Here is a 25,551-nt window from a genome sequence, read left to right as displayed (position 1 = left end):
TTGTTGTTTTTTCCAGTGATGAGTCTTGTTTTAAGTGTAATGAGATTTTTTTTACTAAAATGAGACATTTTAACTAGAAATAAGACAAATATTCTTGTTAACATTGAGTTTTTGCAGTGATCCATTTTACTTATCCTGTGAAGGACAGAGTCATATTGATAAGTTCAGAAAAGTGTTTTTTGTTGTGGTGTTTTGATGTATTTGATGTAAGCCCAGTGGATATTTAAAGCTTACAGAAGGCTGCATTTAACTGCTGCTATGTCATTCCTGCAGTATTTCTGCAGGTGTTTTGGTCAGTGCTATTATTTGTTATATATTATATTATTTGTAATCAGCACAAATTATCTGTCCCCATATGATAAAATCCACCACCCCCCCTGATTTTCTTTTACAACTCGAGTACTGCCCGTATCCCCTTGACACACCAGATGACAGAAACTGGACCCTCCATCTGTTTTAACTTGCAGTTACAGCTCCCGGCCAGTGAGGGATACTGCAGTCTAACTTGTTGTGTTGGTTCCTCCAGGGACGCAAGAGCGTTCTCAAGCAACAATATCACAACAGTCAAAAGCTGAAGAGACAGCTGATAAACTTAGAAATTGGGCAGGGAGGGAGAGGACACCCTGATTTTTGTTGTCTTACAATCTTTTGAACTTCATATGAACTAAATTGATTGCGAAAAATCCTGGACCAGGGGTCGGCAACCCAAAATGTTGAAAGAGCCGTATTGGACCAAAAACACAAAAAACAAATATGTCTGGAGCCGCAAAAAATGAAAAGTTTTGTATCAGCCTTAGAATGAAGACAACACATGCTGCATGTATCTATATTAGTTATAACTGGGTTCTCGGCTGCAAATGTAGCATGTTAATGTCTTTCCACGTGACTCTTTTTGTTACGCAAATCTATGGAAGAATATCAGGGCCAGGCAGGAGAAAAATAAAAATAATATTTTAGAGGAGGAAGATTTTTTTTTCATCATGCACTTCGAGAAAAAAGTCGAGATGTTGAGAAAAAATTCAAAATCTTTTGAAAAAAGTCAAAATGTTGAGAAAAAAGTCAAAATTTCGAGAAAAAAGTCGAAATATCGAGAAAAAAGGCGAAGTTTCGACTTTATTCTTGAAATTGTATTTCAACATTAATCTCAACATTTCGACTATTTTCTCGACATTTTGACTTTTTTCTCGAAGTGCATAATGAAAAAAAATCTTCCCCTCTCAAATATTTTTTTTCCTGCATGGCCCTGATACTTTTCCGTACAAATCTTCGGTAACAGAAATGTTGAAATGTAATATTTATTCTACACATTTTACAGCATTGGAAAACGTTATGGATGTTTGTGTCATGTTTGTCCTACAGAAACCATATTAAAACAAAAAATATATTTCCCTCCCCCATCGATTTCCATTTTCAAACATTTTTGAAAAAGCTCCAGGAAACCACTAGGGCGGCGCTAAAGAGCCGGGGGTTCCCGACCCCTGTCCTAGACAGATTGAAAATATGAACAATTAAATGTTTCTTTCAGTTTAAATTTGCACTGTTACAATTTTCCCCTTAATTCAGGAATGTAAAATAAGAGAGTCTGGACCTAGGAGCTGGATTACTTCAAATTAAAACTGCTCAAAAAGCAAAACATTTGCTGTTAGGTTAAATACAAGAAATAATAGTGTCAAATATTCTTTTTTTTCATCTTTAATCTGAAGGTTTTGTTCAACTGGATGACACCTGATGTACAGTAATTAAGGTATTTTAGTAACTCCACCTGTGTTTGAACACTGACTGCTCAGGTGTGTGTTCAGCAGGTGTGGTCGCTGCTGCAGGTTCAGGTACACAAACGTAAAGATGCCTGACTGAGGATGAGCAGCACACAGAAGGACAGAGATGGAACTTAAATAATAGAAAAAGAAACTTCTGGACAAGCTCGTCATTCCACTCAGGTATCGTTGTGCCACTGCTTTTCACTTTTGCAAACAACAAAAAAAAGGGGGTTCTAAATTTTCAAAATGTCAGGATGCTAAGGATGTGAGAATTAAATAATATGTAGCAAAGATGGATGACCAATATTGCACATTTATACAAATGGCATGTTGATTTTCATGTATGTGTTGCTATCTCATCTTTATCATCTTTCTTATTTTTTTTCATGTATCAACTCTCCCACCCTCGTTTCCATTAATTGTTTCCATGTCTCTTTTCTTGATTTTTCTTCAGTTTGTCCTTTCCTGTTTACCCTTGAGAGTCTGGAAATTATTCTGTCATCTAATTTCTCACCTTCGGTCACCATTTTTTGTTTTTCCTCAGATTCTTCTCCAAACTTCCTCTTTTATTTTTTGTCCTTTCAAAAAAAATCTTATTATTTCAATTCTACCTCAAAATGCAGTATTTTTTCTTTTGCTTTCTTTGCTCTTCTGTTAAAATGAATTAAATTATTTTAATACAATTTAAATGTTCATATTATTCAATTTTTCTTACTTTCCATTCTTAAATTTGAATACCGGTAGTTTAATTTTTTTCAGTATTTGTGTTTTTTTGCTTTTTTGAACCCTCCCTTTTTACCTTTTGATTTGACTTTTATTTATTTCTTCCTCTCTCTAATTTTCAATCTCTTTCTCATTTCTGCTAACCTCTTGAGCCCTCTTCAGAAAGGAGGAAATCATATAAAAAATCTTTATCAGAAAAGAAAGAAGATAGAAAGCACCAGTATGTTTAATCAAACCTGGTATTTACACTTTCAACTAAGAAACTTGTTTCATATTTAATTTAATTTAATCCTGGTCAAAAATAACTCCAAGTCTATTCTCTGTGGTACTATATGTGTAAGTAATAGCATCCAAGATAATGACATGAGTCTGTTTTAGAGATGCTTGTACTCAAATTCAGTTCTATTCAGTTAAAATATACTTTAATAATACCCAAAGTCAGCTTAATGACAACATTCTTATATCCTAGATTTGGTAGAACGAAATTACAAGTCATTAAGCCATGCTTGCATTCCAACTAACTCAGTGGTTTCACACTCGTGTGTCGTGAGACAGTGGTTGAAAATGCCAGCTGATGCCAGAACCAAAACTGACAGGCTTTGGGGTTTCTTATCAGCCAATCACATGGCAGCAACTCAATGCATTTAGACATGTAGACATGGTCAAGACGATCTGCTGCAGTTCAAACCAGCATCATAATGGGGAAGAAAGGTGATTTAAGTGACTTTGAACGTGGCATGGTTGTTGGTTTGCATTACTTTTCTCAATAAAAAGCGTTACCGTGGCAACGATAGACGCCAAAAAGCGCGCCCCCCCCTTCATCTGATTGTTCCATATCTGATAGTTCCTACTTTCTGCCATAACTTTTGAATGGTTTGATATAGAGAGTTGTGGGTGGTGTCATCTTGTCCAGGCCTGAAGAATCTACATCAAGTCATACAAGCTTCCACTGCAGCCTGAACGTGCACAAGGGTGTGAGGGCCCGTTCATCGCTGCTTGCAGATTTAATTTTCCACTTGTCCTTACAGCTGCAGAATCCTAAGGCACTTTATGATTTTAGATCAGTGGCTCTGACCTAACTGGTGAAAAACACTTTTTTGAACACTGCACGGGACAGGCTGGACCCTCCCCAAGCCTGGTACAGGCATAGCGTATATGGGCTATAAAGAAAATCACTCTTTTTGCAAAATAAAGATACCTTGAACCTTCAGCTACTTCTGGGAAGATTGTTAAATTATCTGAGAGAAACTCCAGCAGTCTTTAGTCAGAAGGGTCTCCTTGTAGGTGCAGAGGTTCAGTTGCCATAACACTTTACAGCTTGTTTGGCGTCTTGCTTCTCCCGTCTCTCGTTTTTTTCGTCCATCATCACTTCGTTGGGTCACGTCTGCAATCATGTCCACTGTAGCTGTGTGAGGTAACACGTTTGGTATTATTTTCTTGTAGGAGCACTATAAAACTGGCAAAGAAAAGAGAAAGGACAGACAGCTCAGACTAGAGCTGGGTATCATCACTGACCTCCCGATACGATACGATTCCGATACACTAGGTCCCAAGACGATACGATTTCCGATACGATATCGATATTCTAATTACAATAATGGAATAACGTGATCCTTCCATCGCTATGTCCGGCCAGAGAAGCCTCACCCTGACTGGTGGAAAGAAGCGGCCTACTCTGTAGCACCCTATAATGTAATAATTTCCTGAAAATGTAATAACGCCTGAAAATGTAATAACATTTGCACTCAACTCAATCGAAAATGTAATAAAACCCAATAATGTAATAACTTCACCAATAATGTAATAAAATATCCTGACGGATATTGTAATAACATTTTACTGATAATGTTATACCTTATTACATTATTGGGAATTTATTGCATGGTATTTAAAGTCTGCAATTAAAGCCCATAGTCATTCTGGTGTTTCAAATCCAGCGTATAAAACATTCTTAGATACTTAAAACACAAAATGTAGAACTCTGGACTGAAAATGAACATATATATATATATATTACATTATCTGTCAAGTATTACATTATGAGTTTTGAAATAAAAAAGACCCACCTAAAAATGTAATAAATTCCCAATAATGTAATAAGGTATTACATTATCGGTAAAAATGTTATTACAATATCAGTCAGGATATTTTATTACATTTTGAGGCGTTATTACATTTTCAGGAAATTATTACATTATAGGGTGCTACATGCTCACTCCTCAGGTTAAGGAGGAGACTTGAGCTCAGTGCAGGGCCTCCCGGGGTTGGTACAGGGAGCAATTCCCAGGACTGACTTAGCAAGGAGCACTGGGTGAAAAAACGGGGAAAAAAAAAAATCGGGATAAAATTTTTTTTTTTTTAAATCGATACTTGGATTTATGTATCGATAATCGTTCCTACACATGTATATCGATAAAATATCGATATCGATATTTTTAACCCACCCCTAGCTCAGACTCTGCAGTCTTCTTTTAGATTTTTAGCCTTTTCAAACAAAAGGCGCCATCTATACTGTACATATAAAGCTTCATTTGACTTGTGGATCTGTCACTGAAAATATTGACACAACATTTTCTGCTGGAGTTGAACAGAGCAGGAAGTATACAGTGTATGTTGTCAGTGACAACATACACTGTATACTGTGTGTGTGTGTGTGTGTGTGTGTGTGTGTGTGTGTGTGTGTGTGTGTGTGTGTGTGTGTGTGTGTGTGTGTGTGTGTGTGTGTGTGTGTGTGTGTGTGTGTGTGTCTCCCTGATTACACTCCAATCAGAAATGGAGGGAGGAGACGTTTCCTCTCTTCAAAACGTTTGAGGGCGGATTTTGCAAAACAATCAAGTGCAGTCCCCCTGTTCCACTAAGACATGACTTCCTTCCCCGCCAGTCACTCCAACACAATCAGTCTCCTGGTGAGAAATACTAAACTTTCAGCCAGACATTTGATTTGAGTGAACAGAGATGCTAGCGTTTCTGTAAACCTCAACAGAAGTGAGTACAACATTTATATTACAGCCTTGTTTGTCTTGATTTTGTCAAAAAAAAGGAAAAGATTTGTAATGATTTGCCATCAGTCGGATCATCAGAAATAGAGAATTCAATGTTTTGGAACTTGACTTGTACTAAGATTTAAACGTCAGTATTTCTCACATGTCTACTACTTCATCCACAATGGCTTAGGTTTCATTTTTCTTAGAACTTAACAGAAATATAACTTCCCTTCAGGAAATAATTAATTATAAATACACAGCTAAATGTAAAGCATTACCAGAAAATGTACAATACATGTTTACTTTCAGTTCAAATAATGAAGATAGTTGAAGAAAATGTAATTTTAAACATCTATTTGCCCGAACAACTTTAAAGCAGATGAGTGTTTCTGTTGTTGGAATTAAGTTGTGGAATTCATTACATGATGATTTAAAGGGCTGTATAAACATATTTCAAAAAAAATTTTAAGAGAAAGAAATAGCAATGTATGGATGAAATAGTTAAGATTTATAATATATACGTATGGAGACAGACAATCTATCTTTGATTGTTTTGTTTTCCTTTCTTTGTGATGTTAACTGAGTAATTATTATTATTGTTCAATTTTGTTTTGAGGGAGGGGCAGGTATAATAAGATTTTCTTCTTCCTGCTCCTTTCTGGTTATGGAATATGCTTTTGATTGTGTTGTCTGTGTTATCTGTTTACCAAATCAAGGAAACTCAAGGTAGTTTGGTTTTAGATGAGTATTAATGTGTCAGGCTGGGGTTGTGGGTGTCAGTTAGATGCTGGTCTACAACAGGGGACGAGCATGTGTGTGTAATCTGCTTCACATTTGTCAAATGGAAGCCTGCGGCTGGTTGAAGGAGGGGAGAGATGTTATCAGAGATGTTATCAGACTTCAGGTTAATGTGCTGCTGTTTGTTCATGGTGGAGTTCTGCAGGTGGAATCCCATTCTTGGTAACGTTGATGTTTGTTAGATTTCATAGCTCACTAGAGAAGGAGGAACTCCTCCAAATGCAATGCATAACAGTGTTTTTATTGTCAAAGTCTTTTGATATAAAACATTTTGTGACAGGTAACAGCTGTTTTTTCTTCTTTTTTTTATTTTTTTCTTCTTTTTTTCGACTTTTTTCTCGAAATTGTACTTCAACATTAATCTCAACATTTTGACCTTTTTCTCGAAATTTTGACTTTTTTCTCGACATTTTGACTTTTTTCTCAACATTTCAACTTTTTTCTCGACATTTCTACTTTTTTCTCAACATTTCCACTTTTTTCTCAAGATCGTATTTCAACATTAATGTCGACATTTCAAATTTTTTCTCAACATTTCAACTTTTTTCTCGAAATTTTGACTATTTCCTCGACATTTCAACTTTTTTCTCAACATTTCAACTTTTTTCTCTCTCTTCTTTTGATATAAAACATTTTGTGACAGGTAACCAGAGGTGTAGGGTAGAGTAGCCAAAAATTGTCCTCAAGTAAAAGTACTGTTACTTCAGAATAATATGACTCAAGTAGAAGTAAAAAGTAGTCATCCAAATAATTACTTGAGTAAAAGTAAAAAAGTACTTGGTGAAAAAACTACTCAAGTACTGAGTAACTGTTGAGTAACGTCTGATTTATTTTTTTAACACAACCATTCAAACAGACAAAAGTACAAAAATTTTTTAAAATTAACAAATTAAAAAATTAATCAAATTAAATCAATAAAATAAATTAAAATCAATAAAAAATAGCTTAAATTAAAATAATCTTAAAGTAAATTCAAGTACTTTAATAAATAATAAAATAAATATAATAATAACAGAATAAAAAAATAAATTAAGCACAAGTAGCACAAAATTTCAAACCTTTGTACTTTTGTTTTTTAGGCGGAACTAGAACAAGCCCATGAACTCATGTGTGTTTGAGTCTGTGTAAATGTGACAAAACATGCAAAAACAAACATTTTTCCCAAAGAATCACCCAGTGATGTCATGAGATTGACTCGTACGTGGATAAAAGGGATAAAAGAAAAGTAACAGCTCAACGTAGCCTAATGTAGCGGAGTAAGAGTAACAGTTTCTTCTTCACAAATCTACTCAAGTAAAAGTAAAAAGTATAGTGATTCAAAACTACTCCTAAAAGTACAACATTTCCCAAAACTTACTCAAGTAAATGTAACGGAGTAAATGTAACTCGTTACTACCACCTCTGCAGGTAGCAGCTGGTTTACAGGGTGTTATTTGGTCCAAGTTTTCTTGTAAAGAGACACCACTCTTTAACACGACCTACATCAGTGTCCCAGAGACAAGAGGTGGATGTCAGGAAACTGTTGAGTTGATATAAAAAAAAAGTGACCGATCTTTGTTAAAGCTTCTGCAGGTTGAGAATGTATACGTCCCGTGATCAGTGGAGGGTCAACAACAATTGTTTTTACATCTCTTGCTTCTAGAACTCATCTTCATCTTCTTCATCATGCCTATCATCCATCAACCTTCAAATCCTTTTTTTCCAATAACTCATGCACCACACTCCTTGGCTGGAGCTGGGAGCAGAAACCTGACGGTCACCAGTCAGCCCAGCACCGTCGTTTCCACCACCTTCACCCCCACTAACACCACCGTCAGCCCAGTCACCGGCTTCTTTGACGGCCTGCTTCACCAGATCCCCTGTAAGTCACCAAACAACAACTACACCCACGCCATCCTGCACCCTAACATTTCCCTTTGTGTTCCAAGCAGTCCTTTTGCTCATTTTAACAATATAGATGTGTTTCTTTGTGAGAGGGACAGAAATATTACCAACCAGGTTTGTATGTACAGTAGATGTTTCAGCCGTGGGAAAGAGGTATATCCATTTCATAACACTTTTGTAATATTTTTCAAAGTATAAGTATAAGTGTATAAGTATAAGCATTTCTCCAATTCTTTTGTATGCAGCGGAGGTATGGGGGGGTAAAGAGTTATCCAGAGTGAATGCTATTCAAAATCAGGCTATTCGATGTTTTTTAGGCGTGCACAAATGTACTCCTGTGCTGGCTTTCCAAGGTGATGTGGGTTGGGAGCCGTGTTTAATCAAGCAGAAGGGGGAAATGCTTAGACTCTGGAATCGTCTGTCTTCTATGCCAGAGGCTAGAATAGCCAAAAATGTTTTTAATTGGGATAAAACACATAACTATCCTTGGTGTCAGGGAATAAATGCTATATTTAATGAAATTGATCTACAACATATTTTTTATAAATGGTCAGCAGTGTAATATTCAGTATGTGAAGCGTATGCTATTCTTTGAGTATAAAGAAAAATGGGCCAATGACATCTGGCATAAACCGAAACCTAGAACTTACCGGTTGATGAAGAATATTTATTGTCCTGAACCTTATGCGACTTTACCCCTGGATAGATCAGAAAGATCATTATTTGCTCAATTGCGAACTGGGATTCTCCCTCTGGCCATAGAAACAGGTAGGTATAACTCTGTTCCTGAAGAGGAAAGATTATGTAGTGTTTGTGATTTAAATGTTGTTGAGGATGAACTTCATTTTTTGTTTTATTGTCCATTATATGATGAAGCCAGGAAGCTTTTATTTCAGAAAATGCAAGACTTGAAACGAAAGTTACGCCTGTAACTACGGTTCTATGAGTCCCGGATGACCGCCAGGCGGTGCTGTAAGCACTGGATATCTCCCCCTCGCGCATGCGCATGTCGAGTACAATACCAACAATGTCACGTCACCCGTGACCCCTGCATGACCCCCGGAAGGGTATATCTTCCGGCGTCAGCATGGGATCGGCTCCTAGAATCTTCTCGCGAGAGCACGAGGATTCGGAGTTACCGGCAGGCCTGGCGGTCATCCGGGACTCATAGAACCGTAGTTACAGGCGTAACTTTCGTTCTATTTCGTCCCTACTGACCGCCAGGCGGTGCTGTAAGCACTGGATGACGAATACCAACAATGTCACATAGAATCCCGGTCACATACCTCACTGATCAGGGGCAGAAGGACCCGGGAGTAGAACCACGCCCAATGGTTGGGGAGTGGCGACATTGATCCGGTAAAACCTGGAGAACGTGTCTGGCGACGTCCACGAAGTCGCGGTGCAGATGTCCTCCAGAGGCACCCCCTGCAGGGCAGCCAAGAAGCTGCGACGCTTCTGGCCGAGTGGCACCTCACCCCCACTGGTAAGGGGCGGCCACTGGCCCTGTGGGCGCGCTCGACGGTGTCCACCACCCAGTGGGACGGCGCTGTCCAGAAACAGCACGCCCCCTGTTGGGGCCACCATGGCAGAGAACAAGCTGCTCCGACCGTCGCACAGGCGCGGTAGCATAAGCAGCAAGGGCCCGTACGGGGCACAAAGGGCTTGGCCCACTCTCTGCAGGACCCAGGGCAGGAACGCCACGTTCGGCCACAACGTAGCCCCTGAGCTGACTGACAGGGCATGTAACTCATCGACTCGCCGATGTCATGGCGAGGAGAAAAGCTATCTCCATAGAGAGCCACTTCAGGCCCACCCGGGCCAAGGGCCCAAAAGGGTGGAGAAGAGAGGGCACCTAGCACCATGGGCAGGTCCCACACTGCTCGGGGGTTTACATGTACGTTTATGTTCAGGTTCTCTGGAAAGCGTCTAGAGACAACACCTGTTGTATTAGACGCTATATAAAAATCGAATGGAATCGAAAACTGGGGCCTTTGGGCTCCTCGGGGGGGGCAGCCTCAGAGCCCCCCTGAGAAAGAGAAACCAGCCGGCGGCACCCCACGGCGGCATTCTCAACCAGGGCATGTTGCGATGAAATGACCGCCACATACACCCTTAAAGTGGACTGAGCACGGCCACCATCCAGGAGGGACCGAAGGGACCCCAGGATCGTGGCCACAGGGCAAAGAACAGGGTCCTCTGCCCTGTCTGCACACCAGACAGAGAATCTCCCCCACTCGCACTCATACCAGAGGCGGGTGGGAGGCACATGGGCATTCGAGATGCCAGCCCTGACGGGTTCAGGACAGCTTGACAACAATGGGTCGGGCGCCGCAGCGGCCAGACTCAGAGCCAAAAGCGACGGGGTCGGGGTGCAAAACCTGAATCCCCAGCTGGAAAAGACGGTCCCTCTGAGGGGCGTCATGTTGTGTCGCAGCAGAGCCCCCGCAGCAGTGGAAACTATGTTTCCCCGGTCGGAAGGGGGCCACCAAGAGGAGCCCGTGAGCCCTCTGGAGGACCCTCTGCAAAGGCGGCTTGCGCCGGGAGAGGAAGTCCGTCACCCGGTTCCTGTCTCCAGGCAGGAACATCGCCCGAAGGCCGGGCAGGCGAGGAGCTGTCCACGCTAGGAGGCCCCGGGACACCTGCAGCAGCTGTGCAGAGTCGGGGCCCCCTCTGGTGGCCGATCAAGGAACAGTGGACACACTGTCCGACCGACCCGGCACGTGCCTCCCCCACAGGAGTTGCAAAAAATGTTAGTGTGAAGTGCAGAGCCCAGAGCTCCAGCACGTTGATGTGGCGCGTGCGGACCCGGGAGGACTACTGATGACAGCCTCCCGGCAGGGAGGGGACAGCGCCTAAGGGCACACCCCTCAGCCGGAATGTCCCGCCTTTCCAGGGTGCAAGGGTATAGACACACACCCGCGAAACCCTGACCAGCCTGCGCCCGTGCCTCTTGGCATCCAGGCGAGGCTGTCCAGCCACATTGCAGGGGGCGTAGCGACAGCAGGCCCAAAGGTATAAGAGGGGCAAGGGTTGCCATCACGCACCTGGTGAAAAAAAAAAAAAATCCTCGGTGACAGGGAGAGCCCGCACAGGAGCACCCTGAACCGACAACGGTGGCCCCGGTAGGCTAGCCCCCGGAACCACCGGTGACGTGCCGCGACCGGCACGTGAAACAAGCGCCCTGTAGGTCCACAGTTGCAAACCACTTCCTCCTGACCTACGCAGAGCATCTGCTGTGGTCAAGCCTCCGGAAGGGCAGGACCTTCATGTATTCGTCGAGGTCCCTCAAGTCCAAGATGGGACGACGTCCGTCGCCTCTCTTGCTGATGAGAAAGTAGCTCAAGTAGAACCCCCAGGCCGCGGCGGGGGGTCCACCGGCATGATGGCGCTCTTGGCCAGTAGGGCGGGCAACACCTGAGCCCGAGCCGGAATGTTTGCCGGGTCTCTGACGATGGTCATCTCAACCCGGCCGGAGATAGGAGGCCGGTGTCGGAACTGCAATACGTACCCCTGGGCTAGGGTGGAAACCACCCGGGCCCCAATGAGCAGGCAGCCCAGTAACCGAGCTGCTGCCGGAAAAGTAGCTGACGACCGGCTCCGTGGCCTTAGCGCCGTCTCCCCCGGGCTCCGGACGTCCCGGGGGGGCGACGGTCGGGATCAACGCCCCGACGCTGGTGGGACGGTCCGCGCACAGGGGGGGCGAAAGTCACCAGCAGGCTGACTCACAGACCGCTGAAAGCCGCGCCGGCCGCCGTGGGCAGGCGGCCGGGGGCGAGGCCCGGGGGCCGGTGAAGGGCCTCCCGGTGTACAGGAGGCGGCCGCACCCCTGTGAAGGTACACCAGCCGCTGCCTGGTCTCATCAGCCAGGGCGGTGCGGTTCAGAGCTTCCAGGGCAGTTGCCCCAAACAGCTCCCCCGGTTCTGCCGGTGCCTGACGAAGAACCCTACGAGCAGTCTCCGTCAGGGGTGACTGCGCCAGTCAGACATGACGGCGCGTGTGCACCAGGGTGGACATCAGCCGCCCCAGTTCCCTCGTTTGGGAGGCAAAAAGCCTGTAGGGATATGTCACACATGTCCTGTGTGGAATCACCCACCTGTGCATCCTGCAGGGAGGTGGAGAGAGCCAGTAGCAGATGAAAAAAGGGTGTTCCCCAGCCGGCCGATGCGCGCCGCTGTTTCATAAGCCTTACAAATATGCCCATCAGTAACCCTACTCTGGGTAGAGGGGCACTTGGGATCTGGCTTCAGAGCCTCATCAGGAGCCACTATCAGTGCTGCAATGGAGGGCTCGATGGGGGGGGGGGCATGTGGTGGAGACCAGCCACAGCAGCATCCTCCATCGCCGTCAGAGCACGGTCATCAGCCGGCTGTGACATCTCTCCAGCATGAGTGCAGCTCCCTCAAAAAAAATCAGACGAAGACGGAATGTGAATTCCACCGGAGAAGGATTGCGCCTGTGGAAGGCGCTAGAGGCCACCTCCGCACGCGGTGCATTCGGCTGCAAGTGTGCCAGGGCTGCTCAGGGCCGAGGCACGACACGCAGAGGTCCTGGTCATCCGCAGGGTCCAGGGCGGCCATGCACCCTGGGCATGAACGCTCCATCACAGCGACCGGTGGGAGAGGGAGCGGACACGCCGCCGTCACCACGGATGTGCTGGCAGGAGAGAGGAGCGGACACGCTGCCGTTCACACGAATGTGTCGGTGGGAGCGGTCACGCTGCCGTCACCACGGATGTGCCGGTGGGAGAGGGGAGCGGACGCGCTGTAGTCACCACGTAGGCGTCGGTGGGAGAGGGGAGCGGAAACGCTGCCGTCACCACAGCGAGCACGCTGCCGTCACCACCAATATGAAGGCGGGAGAGGGGAGGGCCACGCTACCGTCAATACGGGTGTGTCAGTGGGAGAGGGGAGCGGAAACGCTGCCGTCACCACAGCGAGCACGCTGCCGTCACCACCGATATGCAGGTGGGAGAGGGGAGCAGCCACGCTACCGTCAATACGGGTGTGTCAGTGGGAGAGGGGAGCGGAAACGCTGCCGTCACCACAGCGAGCACGCTGCCGTCGCCACCGATATGCAGGTGGGAGAGGGGAGCAGCCACGCTACCGTCAATACGGGTGTGTCAGTGGGAGAGGGGAGCGGAAACGCTGCCGTCACCACAGCGAGCACGCTGCCGTCACCGCCAATATGCAGGCGGGAGAGGGGAGGGCCACGCTGCCGTCACCACGGCTATGAGAAAAGGCAAAAATAGGCGTCTTTACTCAAAAAGAAGAGAACAATCCTCTCTCATTTCTTTCCTTTTTTTTTTTTTTTTTTCAAAAGAAAAAAATAATCAGCAAGGAAAAAACAATGTCACATCAATAAAGTGGGAGAGGGAGCGAAACGCTGCCGTCACCACAAATGAGCCGGTGGGAGAGGGGCGTGGCCTTCACCACGGCTGTAAGAAAGACCAAAAGAGGTGTTTGTGTTGTTTTTTTCAAAAGAAAAAAATAATCCGCAAGAAAAAAATAATGTCACATTAATAAAGTGGGAGAGGGAGCGAAACGCTGCCGTCACCACAAATGAGCCGGTGGGAGAGGGGCGTGGCCTTCACCACGGCTGTAAGAAAGACCAAAAAAGGTGTTTGTATTGTTTTTTCAAAAGAAAAAAATAATCCTTTTCTGTCTTCTTTTTTTCCTTTTTTTTTCTCAAAAGAAAAAAAATAATCTGCAAGGAAAAAATAATGTTGTCACATTAATAAGTGGGGAGAGAAAGCGAAACGCTGTCTCCCCGCGCAGATTGTGATCAGGTGTCAGGCGCAGCTTGACAGCTTACCTTCTGTCAGCTGGGCAGGGGGGCGGGGCGGGGAGACGCCGCCGCCACCCGACACCATCAATACCGCGTCGGCCACAGCTCCTCGGAGGACGAAAAAAATCGTTACTCCTACCTTACGGCACGAAGCTGCACAGAGGCCGGCGGGTTTCTTAGGGAGGAAAAAAAGGAGCTTCACAAAGCTCCCATTTCCGTCTCGTACTTCAGACGTGCGATGCGAGAAGAAAAAAGGAGCCGATCCCATGCTGACGCCGGAAGATATACCCTTCCGGGGGTCATGCAGGGGTCACGGGTGACGTGACATTGTTGGTATTGTACTCGACATGCGCATGCGCGAGGGGGAGATATCCAGTGCTTACAGCACCGCCTGGCGGTCAGTAGGGACGAAATAGAACCTAAGTTGTTTTGGACTGAGGATGAAGTTGGAATGTTTTTTTCAGAGAGGAGGTTTTCATTCATTCATTCATTCATTCATTCATTCACAGACAGGCACAGACAAGGTTGTGCAAGTCAGGAGTGCTTCTGAGACAGTACAAGGTAGATCCAGCCAGCAGTGCTAGAAACACATGATGTATAAAGGAAAACAAGAGCAGTAAGATAATGAAGGGTGACTGAACTGCAACCGGAAATCAAAAATGTGGGGGTAACATGGAAATTCAACAAAAAATATAGTTTGACTTTTATTTCTTTGCAAAACATCTGAAGCCAAAATATTATTTTTTTCATATCATCTTCATTTAACTTGTGAATATATGTACATTTTTGCATTCCAGGTGTTTGCAATTTAGCATCAGAGAGATTATATGTAAACCACCATAAACGCCTATTTATCCCTCTGCAAGCTCTGGAGAGAATACTTAAAATCTCTTTAAGATCTCTAAGATATCTTGCTTTTAGTCATATAAATCTATGAAATAGGAGTTCTGCATGAACACAACCCAATGAAGAACCTGATTAACTGTCTGCCTTTGTCATTTCCCACAGTGCCACGATGGGTAATCTACCTCATCTTTGCGGCTGGCGGCCTGCTCATTCTGCTCTTTTGTCTGTGCGTCTGTATCAAATGCTGTTGCAAAGGGAAAAAGAAGAAGCGTCAAAAGAATGAGCAAATCAATATGAAGGGTGTAGATGGAAAAACAGCCACAGCTCTGGTGAGAAACCAACCCTTAAGATGTAACTATGAAGCTCTAATTCATTCAGTGGTAGCAGTCAGCCTATTATAATCCATTTATTTTGTATCAACAAACACTTAAAATATTTTCTATATATTGCACAATATTAAATTTAACTAAATATAGCAATGTGCATTAGGACAGTTGTATCAATCAACCTGCTCACATGACGCAGACTCTCATGTATAGAAGTAATAACTGTCATTTCCAGCTTTAAAAGACGCGCAAGGTAGTAGAAATTTGTTGTGGCCAGATTAGTACAGTTAAGTATGGTCATTTCATTATCTGGACCGTGTAGTTTAGTTTAACAGCTATCAGTTACATGTTTAAATATTCCATTAAGACTTAATGACTTAATGTTATTCATAATCCTGCTAATGCCACCAGACTCATTAGTAGCATTGTTTTAACTGGTATATTACATTTTCCAACATTTCAAAGTAATAATTAGTGCTAAGTGGTTGAAAACTGTAAAAAAATTTAGATTTGATTTAATTGCATACTTTAGTAATTTAGTTATGTCGCACCCAACCGGGGATGAGGTCCTTGTTATTAGACCAACAAGATACAGCTAAGTCAATATTCCATTTCTGGACTCAACAATATAGACAATCGTGTTCTTTATCCCATAGGGACCCATGGTGACACAAGAGTCACACTGCCTTTAAATGACCTGGAAAGTCCTTACACATATAGTCCACTTCATCTGTGTCAGGGGTCGGCAACCCGCGGCTCTAGAGCCGCATGCAGCTCTTTAGCGCCGCCCTAGTGGCTCCTGGAGCTTTATGAAAAATGTTTGAAAATGGAAATCGATTGGGGGAGGGAAATATATTTTTAGTTTTCACATGGTTTCTGTAGGAGGACAAACATGACATAAACATCCTTAGCGTTTTCCAATGCTGTAAAAATGTGTAGAATAAATATTACATTTCAACATTTCTGTTAACGAAGATTTGTATGGAAGAGTATTAGGGCCATGCAGGAAAAAAAATATTTGAGGGGAAGATTTTTTTTTCATCATGCACTTCTATGCAGAAAAAAGTCAAAATGTCGAGAAAATTGTTGAAATGTCGAGATTAATGTTGAAATACAATTTCAAGAATAAAGTCGAAACTTTGCCTTTTTTCTCTACATTTTGACTTTTTTCTTGACATTTTGACTTTTTTCTCGACATTTCGACATTTTTCTCGAAATTGTACTTCAACAGTGATCTTGACATTTCGACTTTTTTCTCGACATTTTGACTTTTTTCTCAACCTTTTTCACTTTTTTCAGAAAATTTTGACTTTTTTTCTCGACATTTTGACTTTTTTCTCCAAGTGCATAATGAAAAAAAAATCTTCCTCCGCTAAAATATTATTTTTATTTTTCTCCTGCCTGGCCCTGATACTCTTCCATAGATTTGCGTAACAAAAAGAGTCATGTGGAAAGACATTAACATGCTACATTTGCAGCCGAGAACCAAGTTCTAACTAATATAGAAACATGCAGCAAGTCATGTCCTTCATTCTAAGGCTTATACAAGACTTTTCATTTTTTGCGGCTCCAGACATATTTGTTTTTTGTGTTTTTGGTCCAATATGGTTCTTTCAACATTTTGGGTTGCCGACCCCTGGTGTATGTTATGCACCCCATATTTTTTCTTCAAGTGGAAATGGGTCTGGGTTCTTCTGGGTAAAGCAAATGAAGGCTGGCGTCCTTGTTTTCCTGAGAGGTTGAAGCTGATGTGTTTTGTTCTGACAGGTGCAGCCAGATGTGTGGGATGTCGACTACGGCTCGACAACAGAGCAGAGAGGAAAGCTGCTCTACTCTTTGGAGTACAACGCTACCCTGTCTGAAGTGAATATGTTATTGCTGTTTACGCTGCAACAAAATACATTTTCCTAGTCAGACACCGGCAACTCCATTACTTAATACACTGGAAAGGGTTTTACTGAAGCTCACATTAAGGTTCTCAAATCCTATCTGTCTTTTTCAGCTCATAGTGGGGATCAAACAAGCAAACAACCTGAAGGCCATGGACCTGGGCAGGAGTTCAGACCCGTACGTTAAGGTCTACACTGTGCCTGAAAAGTCCAAAACCTATGAGACCAAAGTGTTCAAAAGCACACTGAACCCTGTATTCAATGAGATGTTCACCTTTCAGGTAAAATGCACTTTTGGTTCTGGTTGAATGAGTGAATGAATGAATGAATGAATGAATGAATGAATGAATGAATGAATGAATGAATGAATGAATGAATGAATGAATGAATGAATGAATGAATGAGTGAATGAATGAATGAATGAATGAATGAATGAATGAATTAATTAATTAATTAATTAATTAATTAATTAATTATCTTTATTTCGGTCTTGTACACACCTTTTACAAAACAAAATGAAAAAGTCAAATAAACATTTCTTTTGCCGAAAAGGTGTAGCTGAAGCCGTAGCTTATAGTGCCTACTCTTTTTGTCTTGTGATCAACTTAAATATGAAACATTAGTATTACTTCGAGGAAACAAACAATGCATAAAGAAGACAAAAATAAATAAGACAAAATATAAAATTTACGTTTCACATTCTAGAATGTTTTTGATAATATACTTTATAGTTATAGTGTTTTATATTTATTTTACAATATTTTCTTTAATCATTTTCTTGAACTTGTAGATAGAACTGCACATTTTTAGGTCGTTGTCACAACTATTCCATATTTCTCTTGCCTTAATTGATGTCCATCTCTTTTTAATATTAGTTCTTGCTGTCGTCATCTCAAACATGAGTTTCCCCCTCAGGTCACAGCGGGTTTCTTTTATTTGGAACAAATACTGAAGGCAGTTTGGAAGCAGTTTCTGCTCTGCTATATAATGGAATTTTAGAGTATTATATTTAATAAAGAGATTATTTGTTTGTTTATAATAGTCAGATCTATTAATTATCCTTAAAGCTCTTTTCTGTTATAAGAAAATAGGGTTTCAAGGCATTTCTAAGATTTGAAATATAATTTGTTAAAAAATGCTAACTTTGTCTAAAGTGACAAAAAAGTAACCATCCCCATATCCCTAATTAAAAAGTAGTAATTAAAACAAGACTACAAAAGCTAGAGATGTAGTTTGTTTAAGGTCTACAAGTGTTTCAGTTATAATCTGATGATTCTGCACACTAATATGGTAATATGCACCCAGTCAAAACTCCGCAAAACAAAAAGGAAAATGTTTACAGCTTTTAACATGAAAAATGTCTCCATAGCTTTCCAAGTCCACCCTCCTGAAATCCACCGTGGTGATGAAGGTGTTCGACTTCAACCGATTCACCAAACACGAAATCATTGGAGAGCTGAGGGTGCAGCTGTGCGACATCGACAGGAACCATGTCATTGAGGAATGGCAGGACTTGGCCGAGCCCGCCAAATTTGAGGTTTTACTTTTTTTGCCTTTAATTTAGCATTTTATGATGTGATGCTAGTGGTGGGAAAGTACAATAGAGGGAAATGACAACAATGTCCAGTTTTCGTGCAACCAAGGATTTGTTTTAATTCTCTCTTTTAAAACTGTTTCCAGAGCACTCCCAGACCCAAACCTATTGTGAAATACAGAGATATGAGATGATACGCAACCATTTAGTTCTAGCTCTGAGCTTTGGGTCAAGGGAGGATGAGAGGTGTGTTTGGCTGGAGGCAGGACAGAAGGATGCTGGGATTGTTTCTGAACTGAACCTGTAGAAGAGTGTGCTCAGTTCATTGGTTCTGTCCAGACTTCTATCTATCTCTTCCTTCTGCTTGAAGCCTGTGATCTTCTTCATCCATGACCACAAACATCTCTTGTGTTGTTCTACTGCAGCTTGTTCTCCAGCAGGTCCTTCAGAGGAGCTGTATGCATATTTGAATTTTGCAAAAAATATATATCCATAATTGAATTATAGTATTCAGTGAAGTAGAAGTGAGGAGGCTGGTCCAGTGGGCATAGGGCTATGTCAACCAGTGAAAACCTGCGTGTTACCATCACCTGAACCGGTTTAACCTACAAATAATTTCAATTTTTCAGCAGCTAGTGTGTCCTTATAGTATAGTGCAGAGGTCGGCAACCCGCGGCTCTAGAGCCGCATGCGGCTCTTTAGCGCCGCCCTAGTGGCTCGCTGGAGCTTTTTCAAAAATGTTTGACCTTTTTGTTTCCTTTTTTCTTCTTTTTTCCTTTTTTTCCCTTTTTTCTCTTTTTTCCTTTTTCTCTTTTTCTTTTATTTTTTTTTCTTTTTTTCTTCTATTTTTTTTTTCTCTTTTTTTCTTCCTTTTTCCTTTCCTTTTTAATCTTGACATTTCGCCTTTTTTCTCGAAATTTTGACTTTTTTCTCGACATTTTGACTTTTTTCTTGAGATTGTATTTCAACATTAATCTCGACATTTTGACTTTTTTCTCAACATTTTGACTTTTTTCACAAAATTTTGACTATTTCCTCCATATTTCGACTTTTTTCTCGAAATTTTGACTTTTTTCTCAACATTTCGACTTTTTTCTCGACATTTCGACTTTTTTCACAAGATTGTACTTCAACATTAAAGGTATATTCTGTAATCATATTCAAAAACATTTATTGTTATACTGGGTGAAATGGTCCTTCCATCCTGAGAGTAGCCAGTGAATAATGTGTCCAGAAAAAGGAAAGAAAAAATCCGACCCCTCCGACAGCTTTAATTCCAGTGTACTGAACAGAATTCTCCCTCCACCCAACCTGTTACCATGAGCAACCTTAATAACACCTTTATAAATAAATGATTAATGATTCAAAACATGAATGTAAATGAGATGGCAGTGTATTAAATCATAAATTAACTCAACCCTTATATCAAAATATCTCAACCTGTGTGACTTTAAAGGTTAAGTACTTCACAAAAATACATTTCACCTTACAATGGGATATGACTATAAAACATATCCTTATGGACGATGAGGCCAGATTTCCTGTAAAGTCGTTCCGGCTGATGTCGTTTAGCCTTGAGCTCGCATGTGACATTTGTGTGTTTCAGGAAGAAAACTTGGGAGAGATTTGCTTTTCTTTACGTTATGTTCCCACTGCCAGCAAACTGACTGTTGTGATCCTGGAAGGTAAAAACCTGAAGAGCATGGACTTTGGAGGAAGCTCAGGTAAGACTGTACGACGGAGTATTAGGCCAAACTAAGACAAAAAAAAATTGGAAATTACGAGAATAAAGTCATAGCCTAATGTTACGAGAATAAAGTCGTAATATTACGACAATAAAGTCGTAATATTACGACTTTATTATCGCAACAATATGACTTTATTCTCGTAATTTTACGACTTTATTCTCGTAATATTACGACTTTATTCTTGTAATTTTACGACTTTATTCTTGTAATTTTACGACTTTATTCTCGCAACATTAGGCTATGACTTTATTCTCGTAATATTACAATTTTTCTTATTTTTGGTAAATCTTTTTTCAATACATATTTCTCATCCCTCCTTCATCTTTCCTTGTTCCTAACTTGTTTCCTCAGCGGTACCTGTGATTTACATCTGTTTGCTGTTTTGCAGATCCGTATGTAAAGGTGCAGCTGGCTCTTGACAAGAGGAAGTGGAAGAAAAAGAAGACATCTATTAAAAAGAAAACACTGAACCCTTATTTCAACGAGTCTTTCACCTTTGATGTGTCATTCGATCAAATCCAGGTGATTGTGTCAGCAGTGACTAAAACCAGAGCCCAAGATTTTATTCCAATAACTTTCTCTGATTTCATTTTTTAAATGTAACACTAAAATATTTTTGTTGTTGATACCCTGCATATGTGACAACCACATGTAGAGAAACACATTATGTGAAAACTAAGAAATGTTAAAACATGTTTTATATCATTAAAGTTCTTTTAAAAACTAATTTTATTTATTTATAATGTATTTATGATTGATTTCTTGCGTGGTGTTAGGAGAGAGGCAGAGATAAGTGACTAAACATTTTCACAAAAAGTCATCACTTGCTCTTTCTATATAAATCAGCAGCTTTGTGGATCCAAAGCTGCAAACTTTAAAACACAGACAAGCACCAGTTTACTTTTGTCCTTGTAGCACCCTATAATGTAATAATTTCCTGAAATGTAATAACGCCTGAAAATGTAATAAAATTTGCCCTTAACTTAATCGAAAATGTAATAAAACCCAATAATGTAATAACTTCACCAATAATGTTATAAAATATCCTGACAGATATTGTAATAACATTTTTACCAATAATGTAATACCTTATTACATTATTGGGAATTCATTACATTTTTAGGTGGGTCTTTTTTTTCCAAAACCGATAATGTAATACAGTACTTGACAAATAATAATTTGAGTAGCATGTAATAAATTCCCAATAATGTAATAAGATTTTATTAAATTATCGGTAAAAATGTTATTACAATATCCGTCAGGATATTTTATTACATTATTCGTGAAGTTAGTACATTATTGGATTTTATTACATTTTTGATTGGGTTAAGTGCAAATGTTATTACATTTTCAGGCATTATTACATTTCCAGGAAATTATTACATTATAGGGTGCTACAGACCTTCAAAGTTGCTTCTTTAGTCATACTTTTCCACATAAATCAGGGTATAAAAGTGTAACGCTGTTATCCCCTTTCGTACTCAGAGAGTGAACCTGGTGATCTCAGTGTGGGACCACGACGCCATGACCAGGAATGATGCGATTGGAAAAGTGTTTTTGGGCTGCGATGCCACAGGGAATCAGCTGCGTCACTGGGCCGACATGCTGTCCAACCCCCGGCGGCCCATCGCTCAGTGGCACAGCCTGCTCTCAGCCGAGCAGGTCAACTCCACCCTGGCCCTGAAGAAGAAAGTCCCCCTCCCCACCAGGCTGAAGGAAAACAACCCACTGTTTGAAAAGCATTTCAAATAGGGGGCAACCAGCAGGAAGAAATATTCATATTATGTAAACTGATCTTTTTAAGAGGTTTCTCCGAGATGGACATTTTGCATTAGTATTTAGCATTAAAGGGATTTTTTTTCTTAAAATGCAGATGTATGAAGTATTTATTAGTAGTTTGTGTCTAACCATGTGTTTTACCTGCAGTACAGTAATCAACCACAATACACTGTTCAGTTGAAACACTATGAAATTAAGAATTTACTTACTTTAGATCGGGGGTTGACAACCAGCGGCTCTAGAGCCACATGTGGCTCTTTATCGCCGCCCTAGTGGCTCCTGGAGCTTTTTCAAAAATGTTTGACCTTTTTTTTTCCTTTTCTTCTTCTTTTTTTCTCCTTTCTCTTTTTTCCTTTTTTTCTTCCTTTTTCCTTTACTTTTTAATCTCGACATTTCAACTTTTTTCTTGATATTGCGACTTTTGTTGGCAGTTTGTTTGGCAATTGGTGGAGCCATTTATTGGTTGTGTCTGTTGTTTCTCTTGTTTACATTTGTCCTCCCACCTACCCAGGTGATTTCAATCATCCTATTTAAGGAGAATCAATGTGTTGAGTGATACATCCTGAGGAAGGCTGTGGCCGAAACGCGAGGGCTGTAACCCACGTTTTTAAATCTTCTACATAAGATAGCCATTTCAAATAAAGGCTTTTTATATTTAAAGAAGAGTGCCTTGGACTTTTCCTCTTTTTTGACATCCTTTTTCCCACCAAAGAGCAACTTCGTCACATGATTTAGATGAACCTTCTGAGCACCCCTGACTTTCTTTTTTGATTGCGACTTTTTTCACAACATTTCAACTTTTTTCTCGAAACCTTGACTTTTTTCTCGACATTTTGACTTTTTTCTCAACATTTTGCCATTTGCCTTCATTCTAATACAAGACTTTTCATTTTTTGCGGCTCCAGACATATTTGTTTTTTGTGTTTTTGGTCCAATATGGCTCTTTCAACATTTTGGGTTGCCGACCCCTGCTTTAGATGATGGAAACCGGCTACTCTACAGCCTTTATGCAGAGTAGCAGTTTCCACGGCTTCTCAGTAGAGTCCCTTCTTGATTCATCTTGAAACTGCATGTTTACTATTGCAGGTAAAACAACAACACTTTTATAGTATAAAAGTATAAAGTATAAAATAAAAGTATAAAAGTATAAAATTTATACTTCATACAAGACTACTCAAATACATACATGTAAACGAGACAGAGACAGAGAAATATCACTGCAAAATGTACAATAGTATTTCACTATAAAGTAGTTAGATTTTCCTTACGTTTCATAAATCTTAGCACATATTTGTTATTTTAAGGGATGTTGTCCCTCCAGAAAGATCCTTAAGAATGTAATAAACATAGTGTTGACTCATGTAATAGCTTGAAATTAAAATGTAATTACTTATTAATGAGCATACAAGATAATAAATTGAACACAATGCACAATAAAAAAATGGCAGAAGTCAAAGATGTGTTCTGAAGTTTGCCCAATTTATTGCATTTATTAACACTAACATGCCTTAGGTTTCCACAGAAAAACCTTTTCCAGGGTTAATTTATAACATTCACTCCAGCGTTTTTGCTGAGATTTAGATAGTACCTTAGCAATATCTCTAGAAAATAAAAAAATTGAGACAATGTCTAGTTTTAAAGATAGAGATTTTTAGAAAAATATGTGGACATTTTTGACATGTATAAAAAAACAAAACAAACTGATAGTCAGTTACTAATGAATACTAATTATTCATCCACATTCATCCACAAGTGAGTTAACAGGTTATGTGAGTGGTTCACGTATCTCCAGGTCCTGTTCATCAGTGGAGGAAGAATGGAGCAGGAGATTGACAGAGGTATCAGTCCCACTGATATTTAAAAGCTAGTAGAGCTTATTTGTATTGATTTTGGATTCCTCCCTGAGCAGTGTTTTTTGTTCTTGTTGTTGTTGTAAATAATAAAGGACTTTTAAAATTATTGACACCTCCAGATGTCCTGCACTTGGGTCCTTACATCACAATCCTTAACAAACCACTGATATACACAAAAGTAAAGCTGTGATTGTACTGGATAAATGCTCAGGCACTGGTGGAAACGAATCAGCGACTTGGACACTGGGAATTTTATAGTATTGGTTACTGTGTTACTGCAAAGAGCCACATCGTACACATCAAATACCCATGATCCCTCACTCACTGCTCTCACTGCTCTCTCCGAGACATATAAATACCATTAGAAAACGGAAAGGTGAAATCCTGCAATCTGATTGGTTGTTAACTGTGGTATAATGAGCATATACCACGTCTTCTATTCTAAAGACTTATCATAGCATATCATTCTGCGTCAGGAAAGCAACAATGTATCCATGACAACCACCAACTGTTACATATTTTTTGATGGTTACAGCAGGTAGCAAAAAGTAGATGGTGTTAAAGTTTATTTTTTATTTTCGTTAACAATTAATTAGGCATGTTGACGGTAAACTCTGATCTCTGGGGAGGAGCTAACGATGGATGAATGGATTGACGAGTGCCTGTCTCCGAAAAAAAAGACGAGCAAAAGACGACATGCGGAGCTACATGTGGAGAGATGGGACTATTTTTTTCCACAGTGGGGCTATTTTTACTGGATAATATTTATTTCTGATTAATTAAAAACTACATAAAATAGATTGTCTATTCCTCTTTCATATTTACATTATCGGTAACCGTTTTATAAAAGCAATACATAATTTCGCGTCGGGGCCGGGAGAAGCCCCTCAGCTGTGATATAATGAGCGTATACCACGGCCTGTCGTGATGTATTGCTTAAATATTAATATTTAATTTATATTATACATATTAAACTCTCCAACTCTGTTAAAAACGTCCTGTGTTCATCTTCATATTTTCGTTTGGCCGTGCACTTTTTCCTGCCATTTTGAGAGGGGATTTTTTTCCCTCTGTAGCACGCTCGTTGCCACGTGGGCCGACCGACAGGACAGAGGAAACAGGGTTTTGTGCAGGGACCGGTTTATTCACTCTCACTGCAGACACACGTGCACCAACACCTTCAGCAGAGACCCCTTGCTGCTGTGCAGCCACTCCTTATGAAGGCAGGCAGGGTGGAGAGGTTGATTGGGCACACCTGCGCCCAATCAACTGAGTGGCTGCTCCTCCACCCTGCCACACTCCCCCATCGCCACACTCAGGCCGGGGTCCATCCGGCTTAGCCAACTCCCCCCCCCCCCCCCCCTCGGAGCACCTCCGGGCCTTCCCGGTTCGGCCGACCACCGAGACCGATCGGGAGGTCGCCCTCGGCGACAGGCTGACCGCCGATAGGGCCGCTCTCGGGACTGGGCCCAGGGTGGCCTGGGGCCAGACGGCATCCGCGGCCCTGGCCGGGGGGGGAGGGCCAGGACCACCCCATCCATGACGCAGCATTGCTCCGGCCGCTGGTCCGTCTCCGCCTCGGCGACCTCCATCTCCGCAACCTCCGTCTCCGCCTCTGTCTCTGCCTCCGTCTCCGCCTCCGT

At 41.5% G+C, this 25,551-nt stretch overlaps 1 protein-coding gene across 3 annotated transcripts; it reads left to right on the top strand.

The window, feature by feature from the left end:
* Window positions 1–1,831: 1,831 nt before the first annotated feature.
* Window positions 1,832–22,079, top strand: syt8 (synaptotagmin VIII). Of its 3 annotated transcripts, XM_061722689.1 has the most exons (10): window positions 1,844–1,937; window positions 5,251–5,465; window positions 7,905–8,123; window positions 14,942–15,108; window positions 16,873–16,968; window positions 17,108–17,275; window positions 18,364–18,531; window positions 20,135–20,252; window positions 20,665–20,798; window positions 21,762–22,079. In XM_061722689.1, exons 3-10 carry the CDS (start codon window positions 7,928–7,930, stop codon window positions 22,026–22,028), a joined length of 1,314 nt encoding a protein of 437 aa, XP_061578673.1. In that variant the 5' UTR covers window positions 1,844–1,937; window positions 5,251–5,465; window positions 7,905–7,927; the 3' UTR covers window positions 22,029–22,079. The 3 variants fall into 3 exon arrangements, with proteins under 3 accessions (XP_061578674.1, XP_061578673.1, XP_061578675.1); XM_061722690.1 differs by lacking the exon at window positions 5,251–5,465 and having other exon boundaries at window positions 1,832–1,937; XM_061722691.1 differs by lacking the exons at window positions 1,844–1,937; window positions 7,905–8,123 and having other exon boundaries at window positions 5,391–5,465.
* The last annotated feature ends 3,472 nt before the right edge of the window (window positions 22,080–25,551 follow it).

Source organism: Cololabis saira, chromosome 5 (genome assembly GCF_033807715.1).
Source record: "Cololabis saira isolate AMF1-May2022 chromosome 5, fColSai1.1, whole genome shotgun sequence".
NCBI classification, from domain to species: domain Eukaryota; kingdom Metazoa; phylum Chordata; class Actinopteri; order Beloniformes; family Belonidae; genus Cololabis; species Cololabis saira.
The sequence above is the reverse complement of the archived record's forward strand: the minus strand, read 5'-3'. Positions and strand labels throughout refer to the sequence as shown.

Bases quoted from the DNA above. Each gene is read 5' to 3' on its own strand.
- syt8 (XM_061722690.1), top strand. From the start codon at position 7,928: ATGCCTATCATCCATCAACCTTCAAATCCTTTTTTTCCAATAACTCAT. The intron at 8,124-14,941 runs GTAAGTCACCAA...CATTTCCCACAG, and splicing joins CCTGCTTCACCAGATCCCCT to TGCCACGATGGGTAATCTAC. The intron at 18,532-20,134 runs GTTTTACTTTTT...TGTGTGTTTCAG, and splicing joins CCGAGCCCGCCAAATTTGAG to GAAGAAAACTTGGGAGAGAT.